At 48.6% G+C, this 15,023-nt stretch overlaps 1 protein-coding gene across 8 annotated transcripts in view; it reads left to right on the top strand.

The window, feature by feature from the left end:
- Window positions 1-310: 310 nt before the first annotated feature.
- The window catches only part of ANO5 (anoctamin 5), a 75,659-nt gene continuing 60,946 nt past the window's right edge, over window positions 311-15,023 (top strand). For 2 of the 8 annotated variants that reach the window (XM_083164006.1, XM_083164003.1), the window contains exon 1: window positions 311-562. In XM_083164006.1, the coding sequence (XP_083020132.1) occupies window positions 502-562 (61 nt within the window). In that variant the 5' untranslated portion in view covers window positions 311-501. Of the gene's footprint in view, window positions 563-706; window positions 728-15,023 lie in introns of those variants that run through there. The other 6 variants (XM_083164008.1, XM_083164005.1, XM_083164007.1 and 3 more) reach the window with 4 other exon arrangements.

The following is a 15,023-nucleotide window of genomic DNA, read 5'->3' as shown; positions in this document are numbered from 1 at the left end:
CAACCAGAATAAGGCCCATTCATTCTAGGGTTAGTTTGTTGAGAGCCAATTAACCTACCAGTATATTTTTATATTGTGGGGAAAAACCCATAGTACCCAAAGGAAACCTACGCTTCCACGCAACAGGGACGTTTTGACTGTCGACCTTTCCACTGTCGACTTAATGCCTGTGTCGCCCTATAGACCCTGTCGACTTTCAGTGGTCGACCAAATGACCGTATCCCTGTAAGCAGGGGGATGTGAAGAAGCCGGAGAAGAAGGAGGAGGAGTAGAGACTTGGAGGAGGAAGAGGAGGAGGTGTAGGGACTGGGTTGTGTCTGAGGGGGACTGGGAGGAGGAGGTGTAGGGACTGGGAGGGGTAGGTGGTGCCCGGTGGCACAGTAGTAAGTAGCATTATAGCCGGTCTCCCGGTGACTGACATTACTCGGTGTCTCGGGCGGCACCAGCGGGTGACTGGACGCATTCTCCCCGGGACCGGCCACGCCGGGAGGCACCGGCACAATGCTCCGCTCCGGGAAGAAGGAGGAGGAGACCCTCATAGAGATGTCTGCGGCCACGGACGGTGAGTGTGTAAGTGAGTGACCCTGCGCACATCCCCCCCATGAACCAACGGAGCCAGCAGCGCTGCATCACCCGGCGGCAGCTCAGCATCACCCGGGCACATCGCACCCCACCATGGAGCGACGTGTCGGCCGCAACACAGCTGTCCCCCCGCCCGTTTAAACAGGTGAGCACCGGGGCGCCCCCTCCCTATCCCGCCTGGGGCGCTCCGGTGACTTGCACCGGCACTGGGTGACCATCTCACAGGCTGGGTGCTAGGGGGGAGAGTCACCCAATGTGCGTCACCGTAGTGCCAGCTCACCCGGGGCCTCACCCTGTGTACATTACACAGCACCGTGCATGCTGCCAGCCCGGGCGGTTATACAGTGTTTGGGCACAGCTGGTATTGTGTCTGGCCTTCCTCTCCTGTGTCAGGGGGTGCAGTCTATGAGGTAGTGCTGCCACTCTGCTGCATGTAAGGTGGCTGTGCCCCCCTGGTGTGTGACATGTCCTGTGTGTGTGTGTGTGTGTGTGTGTGTGTGTGTGTGTGTGTGAGAGTGTGTAGCTGTGTCCCCCCTGGTGTGTGTGTGTGTGTGTGTGTGTGTGTGTGTGTGATATGGGTAGCTGTGCCCCCCTGGTGTGTGGTATGGGTAGCTGTGCCCCCCTGTGATGTGTGGTATGGGTAGCTGTGCCCCCCTGTGATGTGTGGAATGGGTATCTGTGCCCCCCTGTGATGTGTGGTATGGGTAGCTGCGACCCTGTGATGTGTGGTGTAGGAACCTGTGACCCCCTGTGTTGTGTGGTATGGGTATCTGTGTCCCCCCTGGTGTGTGGGGGGTGTGTGTGTGTGGTATGGGTATCTGTGTCCCCCCTGGTGTGTGGGGGTGTGTGGGGTATGGGTAGCTGTGCCCCCCCTGGTGTGTGTGTGTGTGTGTGTGTGTGTGTGGTATGGGTAGCTGTGTCCCCCCTGGTGTGTGTGTGTGTGTGTGTGTGTGTGTGTGTGTGTGTGTGGTATGGGTAGCTGTGTCCCCCCTGGTGTGTGTGTGTGTGTGTGATATGGGTAGCTGTGTCCCCCCTGGTGTGTGTGTGTGTGTGTGTGTGATATGGGTAGCTGTGTCCCCCCTGGTGTGTGTGTGTGTGTGTGTGATATGGGTAGCTGCGTCCCCCCCTTGGTGTGTGTGATATGGGTAGCTGCGTCCCCCCCTTGGTGTGTGTGATATGGGTAGCTGCGTCCCCCCCTTGGTGTGTGTGATATGGGTAGCTGCGTCCCCCCCTTGGTGTGTGTGATATGGGTAGCTGCGTCCCCCCCTTGGTGTGTGTGATATGGGTAGCTGCGTCCCCCCCTTGGTGTGTGTGACATGGGTAGCTGCGCCCCCCCCCCCCCCCCTCCCTTGGTGTGTGTGACATGGGTAGCTGCGCCCCCGCCCCCCCCCCCCCCCCTTGGTGTGTGTGATATGGGTAGCTGCGTCCCCCCCCTTGGTGTGTGTGATATGGGTAGCTGCGACCCCCCCTTGGTGTGTGTGATATGGGTAGCTGCGTCCCCCCCCCCCTTGGTGTGTGTGATATGGGTAGCTGCGTCCGTCCCCCCCCCCCCCCCTTGGTGTGTGTGATATGGGTAGCTGCATCCCCCCTTGGTGTGTGTGATATGGGTAGATGCGTCCCCCCTTGGTGTGTGTGGTATGGGTAGATGCGTCCCCCCTTGGTGTGTGTGGTATGGGTAGATGCGTCCCCCCTTGGTGTGTGTGGTATGGGTAGATGCGTCCCTCCTGGTGTGTGTCAGTAACTGTGCCCACCTTGTGTGTATGATAGGGGTAGATGCGTCCCCCCTGGTGTATGTGGTATGGGTAACTGCGTCCCCCCCCCGTGATGTGTCAGTAACTGTGCCCACCTGGTGTGTATGATAGTGGTAGATGCGTCCCCCTGGTGTGTGTGTGTGGTATGGGTAGCTGTGTCCCTCCCCTGTGATGTGTGAGTAACTGTGCCCACCTGGTGTGTATGATAGTGGTAGATGCGTCCCCCCTGGTGTATGTGGTATGGGTAACTGCGTCCCCCCCTGTGATGTGTCAGTAACTGTGCCCACTTGGTGTGTATGATAGTGGTAGATGCGTCCCCCCTGGTGTGTGTGGTATGGGTAACTGCGTCCCCCCTGTGATGTGTCAGTAACTGTGCCCACCTGGTGTGTATGATAGTGGTAGATGCGTCCCCCTGGTGTGTGTGGTATGGGTAACTGTGTCCCTCCCCTGTGATGTGTTAAATGTGCCCAAAAGTCAGATGTTGCTGAGATGCTGCCAACTTTTAGGAATGTTAAATATTAGCAAATCCTTCTAGAAGTTGCACTGAGCCCTTTGCCCGCGGCTCGGAGGGTAGATGTGGCTGCTGCTGTATATTCGGTTTATTGCAGAACATTTTGAAGCCCCGTGTGGTTAAGGTGCCCACACACGGTCTGTTTTGGGCTTGCAATGTGTGCCCCCGCGCACATCACATCGCATAGCACAAATAGTATGTGCTGTGTCTAGTTCGCACCTGTGGGCACTTTTATATTTTGACTAACTTTCTATTCGATTTTGCTTATATAGTCTGAATCAAATCGAGCGGTTTTCAGGCGCATTCGATCCCTTTGCGCGACATTGAAATTGAATAGAAAAATAGACTGTGCGGGCAAGACTACATAGTATAGATCTGTAAATCTAATGTGCACACAGCGCTGTGCGATTCGATCCCAATCAAATCAGGATTGGATAGAAAGTGAATGGCACCGTGTGCACAGGGCTTTAGACCCATATGGGGAGGTCTGTATACAGATAATGGTGTGTTCCATTGGCTGTTACTGTATACCTGGAGGAGGCTGATCAGCAGCGCAGACAGCATGGGGTCTGTGTGTCACACAGCAGTGTACAGTCAGCCATCATGTACTGTCACACAGCATGTGGGAAAGTGAGGTTACATAATGCTGTGAATCATATGTAAAGAACATGCCTTCCAGCGGTGATTATGACTGATGTCACTGGTGAGCGCCAGAAATACCAGACAGCATCTGCATCTAATGGCGAGTTACCTGTCACAGGTAATTCTGTGCAAAGAAAAATGGTTTGTACCGGCGCTGGCTGAAATATACACTTGAGACGGTATATTGTTATAAATTTTACTAGTTAAATCACAATATTTTACAAATAAATAAAAAGATATTTAAAATTCGCCCTTACCTTACACTAGACACTGCAAAAACTCTAATCCATGCTCTCATCATCTCACGCATTGATTATTGCAATAGTCTCCTTATTGGCCTTCCCCAATACAGACTCTCACCACTACAGTCCATTATGAATGCAGCTGCAAGGCTAATCTTCCTAGCCAGACGTTCATCGTCTGCAAAGCTACTCTGTCAGTCACTTCATTGGTTACCTGTATTCTACCGTATTCAATACAAAATTCTTTTACATACACACAAAGCCATAAACCAAACTACACCAACATACATATCCTCTCTTATCTCAAAATATCATCCAACACGACCTCTACGCTCCTCCCAAGATCTGCGTCTCTCATCCACACTCATTACCCGCTCCCATTCCCGACTGCAGGACTTTCTTCGGGCTGCACCCACTCTGTGGAATGCCCTCCCAAGCACAATAAGACTCTCCTCCAGTCTCCAAACCTATAAGCGTTCCCTGAAGACTCATCTCTTCAGGCAAGCTTATCAAATTCCAGAACCAGTCATAGAACCTTGCGTTCTGGTGGAATCGATGCAATAAAGAATACAGTATCTATCCTTATGTATCAATGCCTATTTCCCTATAGATTGTAAGCTTGCAAGCAGGGCCCTGCTACATTTTGACTGTCTGTAAATACCCTGTTTTGTTTCACTGTCTGGAATATGCTGCGCTATATAAGAAACTGTTAATAAATAAATAATAAATAAAGATATACATTTATAATAAAATTTTAAAAAGATGACTAATTTGTAGGGCTCAGTCTCTTCATATGAATTGGTGGTATATAAGGAATGAGAAAGTTATAACCAGCTGAAAAAGGTAAGATATATTACCATCCTTGTAGATATAATTTGTATTCCAAGGGTTAATTTTGACCAATTGTTCCCAGTGCTCTGAATTTCAATGAGCTCAGGATTCCCTTATGGCTCACCTAGGTATCCAATTCAAGGATTATACTGAATCCCACAGCCGCAGCTTGATTCCTGGATCCAAATATGTGGTGTGCTGGTAGCAGGGATGGTTGGTGTAGGTCTCTGGGATGGGTTACCCCTTAGCTGGTCAATTGCTGGTGCTCAACGCGTTTCCCCGGTAAAGTAAATATCCGGCTCCTGGATCCATATTTGGATCCAGGAATCAAGCTGCGGCTGTGGGATTCAGTATAATCTCTGAATTGGATACCTAGGTGAGCCATAAGGGAATCCTGAGCTCATTGAAATTCAGAGCACTGGGAACAATTGGTCAAAATTAACCCTTGGAATACAAATTATATCTACAAGGATGGTAATATATCTTACCTTTCTCATTCCTTATATACCACCAATTTGTATGAAGAGACTGAGCCCTACAAATTAGTCATCTTTTTAAATTTTATTATAAATGTATATCTTTTTATTTATTTGTAAAATATTGTGATTTAACTAGTAAAATTTATAACAATATACCGTCTCAAGTGTATGTTTCAGCCAGCGCCGGTACAAACCATTTTTCTTTGCTTGCCATAAATATTAGGGACTGACAATCCCTAGTACCGGCTGCTGCTAATTGCGCACCCCACACTTTCTATATTTCCTTGTCTACAGGTAATTCTGTGGCCGGCTTACCTGAAGTGCTGGCGGTAATTACAAATACTCCAGGTCGATGCCTTCATAAAAAAAAATATAAAAAATAAATGTCTGTCTTTGACGTCGATTTGTTAGACTTTTTGAGGGGCCTTTTTGTCCGGACGGCTCTAGTGTATTAATTATTTTACTAAGTCGATTATAGAACTTTTATCTTTGAGTAGCCCATTGATATTCGGTGTTATTGGGGTAGTGCTGTGCACACCCTTCCCTGGTACCGCCCTGGGCTGTGAGGATCCTGGTCTGGTACATCTACCTCGGAGCTTAGAGACAGCGCTGTTGCTCCTCTGCCATTTTGGAGCGTGACCTTCGCTGGGGTGAGGATTTGGAGAGCGAAGCAATAACTGTTAAGGTGGCCATACACACGCAGATTTATCTTCAGATCTGGCTGGTTGGAACAAAAACCTGGTTATGGATGAGAGCAAATGACAGTTGACCATTTGCTTGGAAATGCTGGAAACCTGACAAACTATCACTCATCCATTACCAGGTTTTTGTTTCAACCAGCCAGATCTGAACATAAATCTTACTAGTGTATGGGCACCTTAACACCTGCACTCTCTGGCTAATATCTCTCTCCCCGGTGCACTGCACTCTGTGGGCCAGATGTATCAAGCTTCAAAAGTGAGAAAATGGAGAGTTATAAACAACCAGCCAATCAGCTCCTAACTCCGAAGTTACAGGCTGGGTTTGCAAAATGACAGGTAGGAGCTGATTGGCTGTCTGTTTATTGCTCTTCACTTTATCATTTTTGAAGCTTAGTGCATCTGGCCTTGTGTGAGGTAACGGTGCGAGGCCTGAACAGCTGATGACAGTGGAATGGGGGCCTTACAGCTGTATGATTGTGGTCATTAGGTCGACAGTGTCTATTTCGACAGTCAAAACGTGAACTACTATTGGTCGACAGTCAAAAAGGTTGACACATGAAAAGGTCAACATGAAAAATGTGTGTCTGCCAAACTTGGGTGTTGCTGAAGGGGTATCCCTGTATAATTTAGGGTTGCAGTGTACTGCTGAAGCTAGCATTGTGTAACTGTTGCAGAGCGTTAGTCTTCAAGGGAACTGAAGTATGTGTGTTGCTGTTTAATAATGGGCCCACTATTGAGGTTAGACTATCAGGTCAGGATGGCGGTGATAATGGTGCAGGCCATAATAAAATATTATTCTACAGCGATATGTATGGTACAAAGGCCGAATGTCGCGGGACGTCCTGTTACATCACAGCGCTGCATGTATAACATCAGTATTAAGAAACGGATGGACTCTTTCTTTATTGCCGCTGATTATTGTTTTTACAGTATTGCGCAGCAGAAGTGACGCGGTTATATATAGTATATATGTACTGGGAGAGTAGGCAGCATAATCTCACTGCGGGGTGAAGGAGAACGAGCTGATTAATTATATAGATAATAGCGAGTAGGCGTGAATCCCTGATTGTATATTATCGCATTGCCATAGCAACTGCAGCGCAATAATGAACCCTATCTGTTTATTAGCAAAAATCAGCTGTGGCCTCTGTGGCCTGGACCCATATTTAGCCGAGCAATACCCTGCAGCTACTGCCAATCACGTTACTGAGGTACGAGGCACATGTATAGTTTTCTACTTTATAGAAGAATGCCTCATGCCTGATCACGTAATCTCGTGAGGCTGTATATGGGTACGTCCCATAGAAATATCGGACCTCAACTCTGTGTAGCACGTGGTGCCTGTACCCCAAAACTTACTTTTCTTCCTTTCCTTATTTTCATTGTTTTCACTGTGATGATTTGGGGTTCCTGGGAGCTGTACAGAGAAGTAATGTTCTGCAGGATCCTCCTGTACAAGATTATGGGCATTATTCTGGTTCACTCTTAGAGGCAAAACCATGTGCACTGCAGGTGGGGCAGATACAACATGTGCAGAGAGTTAGATTTGGGTGGGGTTTTCTTCAAAGTGAGATCTATATTGCAGTGTAAAAATAAAGCAGTCAGTATTTTCCCTGCACAGAAACAAAATAACTCACCCAAATCTAATTCTCTCTGCACCTGTTACATCTGCCCCCCTGCAGTGCACATGGTTTTGTCCATCTGAGAAGGAATTTGCCTCTAAGAGTGAACTAGAATAAGGCCCTATATATATATATGTGTGTGTATGTATGTATGTGTATGTATGTGTATATATATATATATATATATATATATATATAATGGTGCGTAACCATTGCTCAATGTTCGGCAGCAGTGAGAGGGTTAATCCCCCCATCTTGCTGGGCACCGCCCTCACTGCATAATACATATATTTTTAGCATCAGAGGTGGTCCCCTCCCCTGGCTGATAGTGATTACTACCCTTCCTTTCACTTTAGCTTACTTTCTAGAGGGGAAGATATTCTGTACCAGGCCGTACTGGCAGGGAGATCTTCTGTGCCAGGCCATACGGGTAGGGCTGCGGTATCCTGGCGCCCGCCGCTGTATAATGTATATTATGTGCACTGTAGGTTAGGGCTCTCCCCTCCCTGGTGTGAAGCTGCACAGACGGCTGTCTGCCACGGAGGATTTCTCGCCAATAAACGTTACATAAATAGAATTACTGCTCAGTTCCGGCTAAGACCTTGTCTGGAATCTTATACGTTTTGTCAAATTGGTATTTTGGCCCCGAGTTACCCCCCTATTACTAGCATACGCTGAACAAATTCCCTGTTATTATCACTAAATTCCTGGACAAGGTTCTGGGGTTTTATTTGAACCGGATGCCGTGTGGTAACCAGCTGCTGCTGTGCTAAAATTGGTCTCCAAGGTTACATGGAAATCCGATGGTGTCACGTCCTTTCCCCCTCAGCATTTTATCTGTATGTCCCACCCTCCCTCCACCACAGGATAGGGGCCTGCACCTAACCCCAGTAGTGGCTTTTTGTAATACCCTTTAAGTGACCTTGTTGGATATTAAACCCGCATTTGGCAATTACTCCAGAAGCCAGCGCGAGCCAGGTCAGTAATGAAGTGACTGGAGCAGTGAGTCCAGGCCTTAATGATAAATTAGGTCCATCCCCTCACACAGAAGAGATGGCCACATGCACCTACAGTAGTTACTTGAGGCCACAGTAGGGCTCTGTGCCGGCCCTGGGGGGCAAGTTACTGGGTCTTGGAGTGCTATCCGGATGGCTAACAGACAATGTCTAGGTAGACAGGCAAAAGGTTGACACATGAAAAGGTCAACATTCATTGTCTATTTTTTTTAAAAATGCTCTACCATCCATGGGGACTCTAATTGGTGAGGGTACAGTAAGGCATGGCGAGGGTACGCAAGACACAAAATGTGGGTCCACGTTCTCAGTGTCGACTTGACACCAAAAAAAACTTTTTCATGTCAATCTTTTGCTTGTGTTGACCTTTTGTCACTATTGCCCTATTGGATTTTGTGGACTGGGTAATACATCCACAGTGTCTAGAGCTGGGGTAGCCAACCCTAGTCCTGGAGAGCTACCAACAGTGCATGTTTTGCAGGTCTCCTCTCAGAATCACGTGAGCTAATTAGCTCCATCTGTGTATCTTTTAAAATGTGTCAGTGATTAATGAGTGCAGCTGTGCAGCAGCTAGGTTGTCTGGAAAATGTGCACTGTTGGTAGCTCTCGAGGGCTAGGGTTGGCTACCACTGGCTCTAGATAGACCGCCGATAGGTCTACCCTAAAAGGTCGACAGGGTCAAAAGGTCAACATGAAAAAGGTAGACACATGACATGTCGACATGATCCTTTTTTCTTTTTTAAAACATCCTTGTCAGCGGATAGAATATAAATGTATGGCGAGCAATGTATGGCGAGCAAAGCTTTGCACTAATTGGCGGTACATGTCAATAGTTGTCGTCATTGAAACAAAAAAGTGAAAACCTCATGTCAACCTTTTCATGTGTCTGCCTTTTTTTTTTCATGTTGACCTTTTGGCCCTCCAGCTGTTGTGTAACTACACATCCCAGCATGCCCTGCAACAGTTTTAGCATGACCAAATAGCAAAACTGTAGCAGAGCATGCTGGGAGGTGCAGTTCAACAACAGCTGGAGGGGCCAAAGGATTCCCATCCCTGATGCACCTAGCCATTGTCTGTGGGCTTGCTCTATTTCCTGGCTCCTGTGGTGTTGCATTGCGGACCAGGGTGTTCCGAGGAGATGTAAAACCGCACACACACACACACACACACACACACACACACAAACAAACAAACAAACAAACAAACAAACAAACAAACAAACACACACACACACACACCTTGTTTGTAGTGATGTGACTGTCAGTTTGCCCTGCATGCTGACATGTGTGAGGTGTCAGTGGCTCTCTGTATCACAGAATGTAATCACCTGGATATGACACTGCCTGCAGGTAGGGGACAGGTGTGCTCATTGTTTAGTGACCCGTGTGTCTTGTCGCTCCACCTGGCGTGTGTGTGTGTGGGGAGGGGGGGGGGGGGGTTACTGGTTATATATGATCTATTTGAGCTAAAGAGTAGTTACAGCTGTCACACGCAGTCTGGGATATACTTGGATCCCCAGCACCTACACACTGGAGGGCATCCTGAGCATGTGACCATAGCAGTATACTGGGAACCAGTCATGCAGACACCGTATAAATGGTCTTATTGTCTCTCCACCGGATCACACCGAGGATTTAGTGGGGAAATGTAATCGCATTTGTGTTATTGCTGCTATTTAATTCATTAGAGAAACGAGAAGGTGTTGGAGGGTATTGTATGTCCTCTGTCTTTAGACTGTAAGCTCTTATGGTTAAAGGGGGGGGGGGGGGGGTAGGGGGGAGTTATTGTTAGGCTGCAGGGATGGGGGGTTAGGGTTAAGCTGTGGAGGTAAGCGTTAGGCTGTGGGTGGGGGGTAGGTTTGGTTAGGCTCACGCTGTGGGAGGAAGGGATAGGGTCAGGTTGTGGGTAGTGCGTGAGATTGGGTGTGGGGGGAGATAGAGAGGGTGATAATTAGAGAGTCTGGTCCTGTGTGGGTGATACCTGGGCGTTTCTGCCAAAAGCGGAAAAGAGGCGATCCCTGCACTAATCTAACATAGGCCATCTGACTATCAGATTGGCTGACTGCTGCCCCGCCCACAAGGGCCAGCTCTGTCCTAATTGGATGGCATTAAAAAGCTACCTTTCCCCTGAGGTTTCCCGTATCTGCTTCCTTATATAAAGCAGATTAGCCCAGGTGCTGTGCAGGCAGCTGTACCCTGCAGCCGGCCAGCAATGGCTGCTCTGTATCCTTCACAGACCTATGGTAAGTGCTTAGCTATGCCGCTGGCTGTATCTGTACACCCCCCCTCCCCCCCCCACAACAGTCTTATTTGCTGAATTTCTTTATGCCCCATTACCCGGGGCTAATGCATGAATGAAGATTGCACTAATGATATTGGGTCAGGACTTTAATTTACCGTAATCAGGGCAGCTGGGAAGCAAATATTGTACTATATAACTTATGTTAGATAGAGCGCACTCCCCTCCACCTCCCCATGTCTGTGTAACCTTTCCTCCGCTCCTTATCAAATGCAGCGCTAGCGAAGGCCCTCTCCTTACCTCTTGAACTTTGGGATATTATAATCAGTCAGCACATCGCAGTTCACAAACTGTACAGACATGTTCTTATGTCCTTATATACTGTAGGCTGTCCCGTGACACAGAGCATATTGGGAGATGAGGGTCATTCAGGACAGGTCTGCATGGCAGGCAATAATGTGAGGAGGCAATAGGATGCCACAGACTAAGGGTTATATAGTGGGAGGAGCAGGGTCCCCAGCAGCACAGAGTATATCAGGAGATGAGTAATGTGTCAGTGAGGACAGGGCTGCATGTGACAGGGGCAGTGACATGATGTGAGGAGGGGAATGGGGGCAGCAGGAAGCCACAGACTGAGAGTTATATAGTGGGAGGAGCAGGAGACTCGGCAGCACAGAGTATATCAGGAGATGAGCGCTGTGTCAGTGAGGACAGGTCTGCATGTGACAGGGGCAGTGACGTGATGTGAGGAGGGGAATGGGGGCAGCAGGAAGCCACACAGGCCCTTATTCTAGTTCACTCGCAAAGGCAAATTCCTTCTCAAATGGACAAAACCATGTGCTCTGCTGGTGGGGTAGATGTAATATGCGCAGAAAGAATTAGATTTGGGTGGGGTTTTACTTCAAAGGGAGGTCTATATTGCAGTGTAAAAATAAAGCAGTCCTTATTTTCCCTGCACAGAAACAAAATAACTCGCCCAAATCTAAATCTCTCTGCACATGTTACATCATTCTGCCCCACCTGCAGTGCACATGGTTTTTGTCCATTTGAGAAGGAATTTGCCTTTGCGAGTGAACCAGAATAAGGGCCACAATGTATATATCCTATCCTCCACTTCCACAAAACTACATTGGTAGTGTGGTCTTCACATTAGCCAGTATTTGCCTGGTCCTTATACTGTAGGTAACTAATATGAGAAGGTACGTACAGTAGTACTGTAAGTAACTAATATGAGGTACGTACAGTAGTACTGTAGGTAACTAATATGAGGAGGTACGTACAGTAGTACTGTAGGTAACTAATATGAGAAGGTACGTACAGTAGTACTGTAGGTAACTAATATGAGGAGGTAAGTACAGTAGTACTGTAGGTAACTAATATGAGGAGGTACGTACAGTAGTACTGTAGGTAACTAATATGAGGAGGTACGTACAGTAGTACTGTAGGTAACTAATATGAGGAGGTACGTACAGTAGTACTGTAGGTGCAGTGATTTACAATATGAAATGCATCAATAATTGACGACTGCTGTAGTTCTGTCTCCTGCAATCTTCTGTTCATTATCTGGCACTTTATGGTCCAGGGCAGAATAAACTATCAAACTTTAATTTGTAGCTTATTCTTAGATAAGAACTACAAACATTGTAAACTTTTACTGCGGAGCAGATATACTGTGTGTGCATGTGGCTGTATGACACATGTCAGCCAAGAGCCGCTCAGTAATGCTGCTATCTGCAGTGACCATACCAGGGTGTGCATGTGGCTGTATGACACACGTCAGCCAAGAGCCGCTCAGTAATGCTGCATGCTGCTGTCTGCAGTGACCATACCAGGGTGTGCATGTGGCTGTATGACACATGTCAGCCAAGAGCGGCTCGGTAATGCTGCGTGCTGCTGTCTGCAGTGACCATACCAGGGTGTGCATGTGGCTGTATGACACATGTCAGCCAAGAGCCGCTCAGTAATGCTGCGTGCTGCTGTCTGCAGTGACCATACCAGGGTGTGCATGTGGCTGTATGACACACGTCAGCCAAGAGCCGCTCAGTAATGCTGCATGCTGCTGTCTGCAGTGACCATACCAGGGTGTGCATGTGGCTGTATGACACACGTCAGCAAAGAGCCGCTCAGTAATGCTGCGTGCTGCTGTCTGCAGTGACCATACCAGGGTGTGCATGTGGCTGTATGACACACGTCAGCCAAGAGCCGCTCAGTAATGCTGCATGCTGCTGTCTGCAGTGACCATACCAGGGTGTGCATGTGGCTGTATGACACATGTCAGCCAAGAGCGGCTCGGTAATGCTGCATGCTGCTGTCTGCAGTGACCATACCAGGGTGTGCATGTGGCTGTATGACACACGTCAGCCGAGAGCGGCTCAGTAATGCTGTGTGCTGCTGTCTGCAGTGACCATACCAGGGTGTGCATGTGGCTGTATGACACATGTCAGCCAAGAGCCGCTCGGTAATGCTGCATGCTGCTGTCTGCAGTGACCATACCAGGGTGTGCATGTGGCTGTATGACACATGTCAGCCAAGAGCAGCTCGGTAATGCTGCATGCTGCTGTCTGCAGTGACCATACCAGGGTGTGCATGTGGCTGTATGACACGTCAGCCAAGAGTGGCTCGGTAATGCTGTGTGCTGCTGTCTGCAGTGACCATACCAGGGTGTGCATGTGGCTGTATGACACACGTCAGCCAAGAGCGGCTCGGTAATGCTGCGTGCTGCTGTCTGCAGTGACCATACCAGGGTGTGCATGTGGCTGTATGACACATGTCAGCCAAGAGCAGCTCGGTAATGCTACGTGCTGCTGTCTGCAGTGACCATACCAGGGTGTGCATGTGGCTGCATGACACACATAAGCCAAGGGTGACTAATGTAATGCTGCTGTCTGCAGTGACCATACCGGGGACCATACCAGGGTTTAAAAAAAAAAAAAAAAAAAGTGTGTTTATTATTTTATTATCGACTATAAGAAGAAGAAAATTATTTCTACATTAGCGGAAGATGATTCAGCAGTCAGAAGTTGTTCAATAACGGGTAATACATTAGGATTAATGAATGTTGGGGGAGAAGCTTGATGCTAGGCAGATTTAACAACTCTCATCTGAATCACCTCCCTATATCGTGCGCGTGTGTGTGTGAAATTTGCTTCATTGGGTCAGATTACTCAAGGTGCATATACACTGGCCAATATATCGATACACCATCGACCAGTGTGTTCGAGCGATATACCTGTGAACAGCGTCGTTCACAGATATATTGCTTCGGCTCTATCTAGAGATGGTATAATCAAGCTGACTGCGGTACAAATGTAGGCACCTGTACCTGAGCATGGATAGCCTTAAAACCTGTGCTGTTGGTGTGCCTTGAGGACCACTACTATAGAGGACACTGCTCAGCTGTTTGTAATCATTAGGCCCATTGGGGCAGATGTATTAAGCCTTAACAAGAGATAAATGCACAGGTGATAAGGAGAGATAAATGTCCAGCCAATCAGCTCCTTATACCCCTTTTACACCGCCGAAAAATCCGGGTTAGCGGCGGGTCAGACCCGGATCTTCGGCGGTGTAAATCCCTAACGCCGTGTCCCTTTACACAGGACTTCTACCCAGGTCCTGGGTAGAGGGCGGTGTAAATGGGAACGCCGGGTCGGATGACCCAGCTCCCATTTACATGAATGGGGAACGTCCAACCTGCGGACCGCAGCGTCCGCAGGTTGGACGGGTTGTCAGCTTGACACTGACAGCCGGCGCTGCTGTCTGCTATACCCTGCAGACAGCGGTGGGGGAGGGAGGTGAACGGATGCCTGTGTGCGGCATCCATTCACCTCCTGTGCGACGGTGGGGGGGGGGGGGGGCGGCGCGCGCAGTGACTGGGGGCAGCCCAGCAGCTTACCTTAGTGCTGGGCTGCCCCCAGCAGCGTTCCGGTCCGGCGGTGGCGGTGATTGGCGCTTGGAGATGACATCATCCTGTCATCTCCAAGCACCGGAAGGGGAGGGGGGTGCGGGCCGGGCTGTCCGCCCGGTGTAAATTGCACTAAACGCCGGGTCACACCCGGCTTGAACCTGGGTCTAAAAAAGCCGGGTGCGACCCGGCGTTTTGGTGTAAAAGGGGTATTACTGACTTTTTTCAAACACAGGCTGTAACATGGCAATTAGCAGGTGATTGGCTGGACGTTTATCTCTCCTTATCACCCTTGGATTTATCTCTTGTTAAAGCTTATACATCTGCCCCATTGTTGCATAGTTTTGCTGGATCTTCTATGTTAAGAAGGACTCTTGGCTACAGCGATGAGCTCTAACAAGGGTGAAGCAGTTCGGGGGTGTGAGCCTGCCTCAGCAATGTCCTTTATTACGGAGTACCCAGCAATGGCTGCATTGTAAGTCTCATTTCCCAGATTGCTTTCACTCCAGG

This window comes from Crinia signifera, chromosome 11 (assembly GCF_055691185.1).
Source record: "Crinia signifera chromosome 11, ASM5569118v1, whole genome shotgun sequence".
Classification (NCBI taxonomy): Eukaryota; Metazoa; Chordata; class Amphibia; order Anura; family Myobatrachidae; genus Crinia; species Crinia signifera.
Note: the sequence above shows the minus strand (reverse complement) of the source record. Positions and strands in the feature narration are given on the sequence as shown.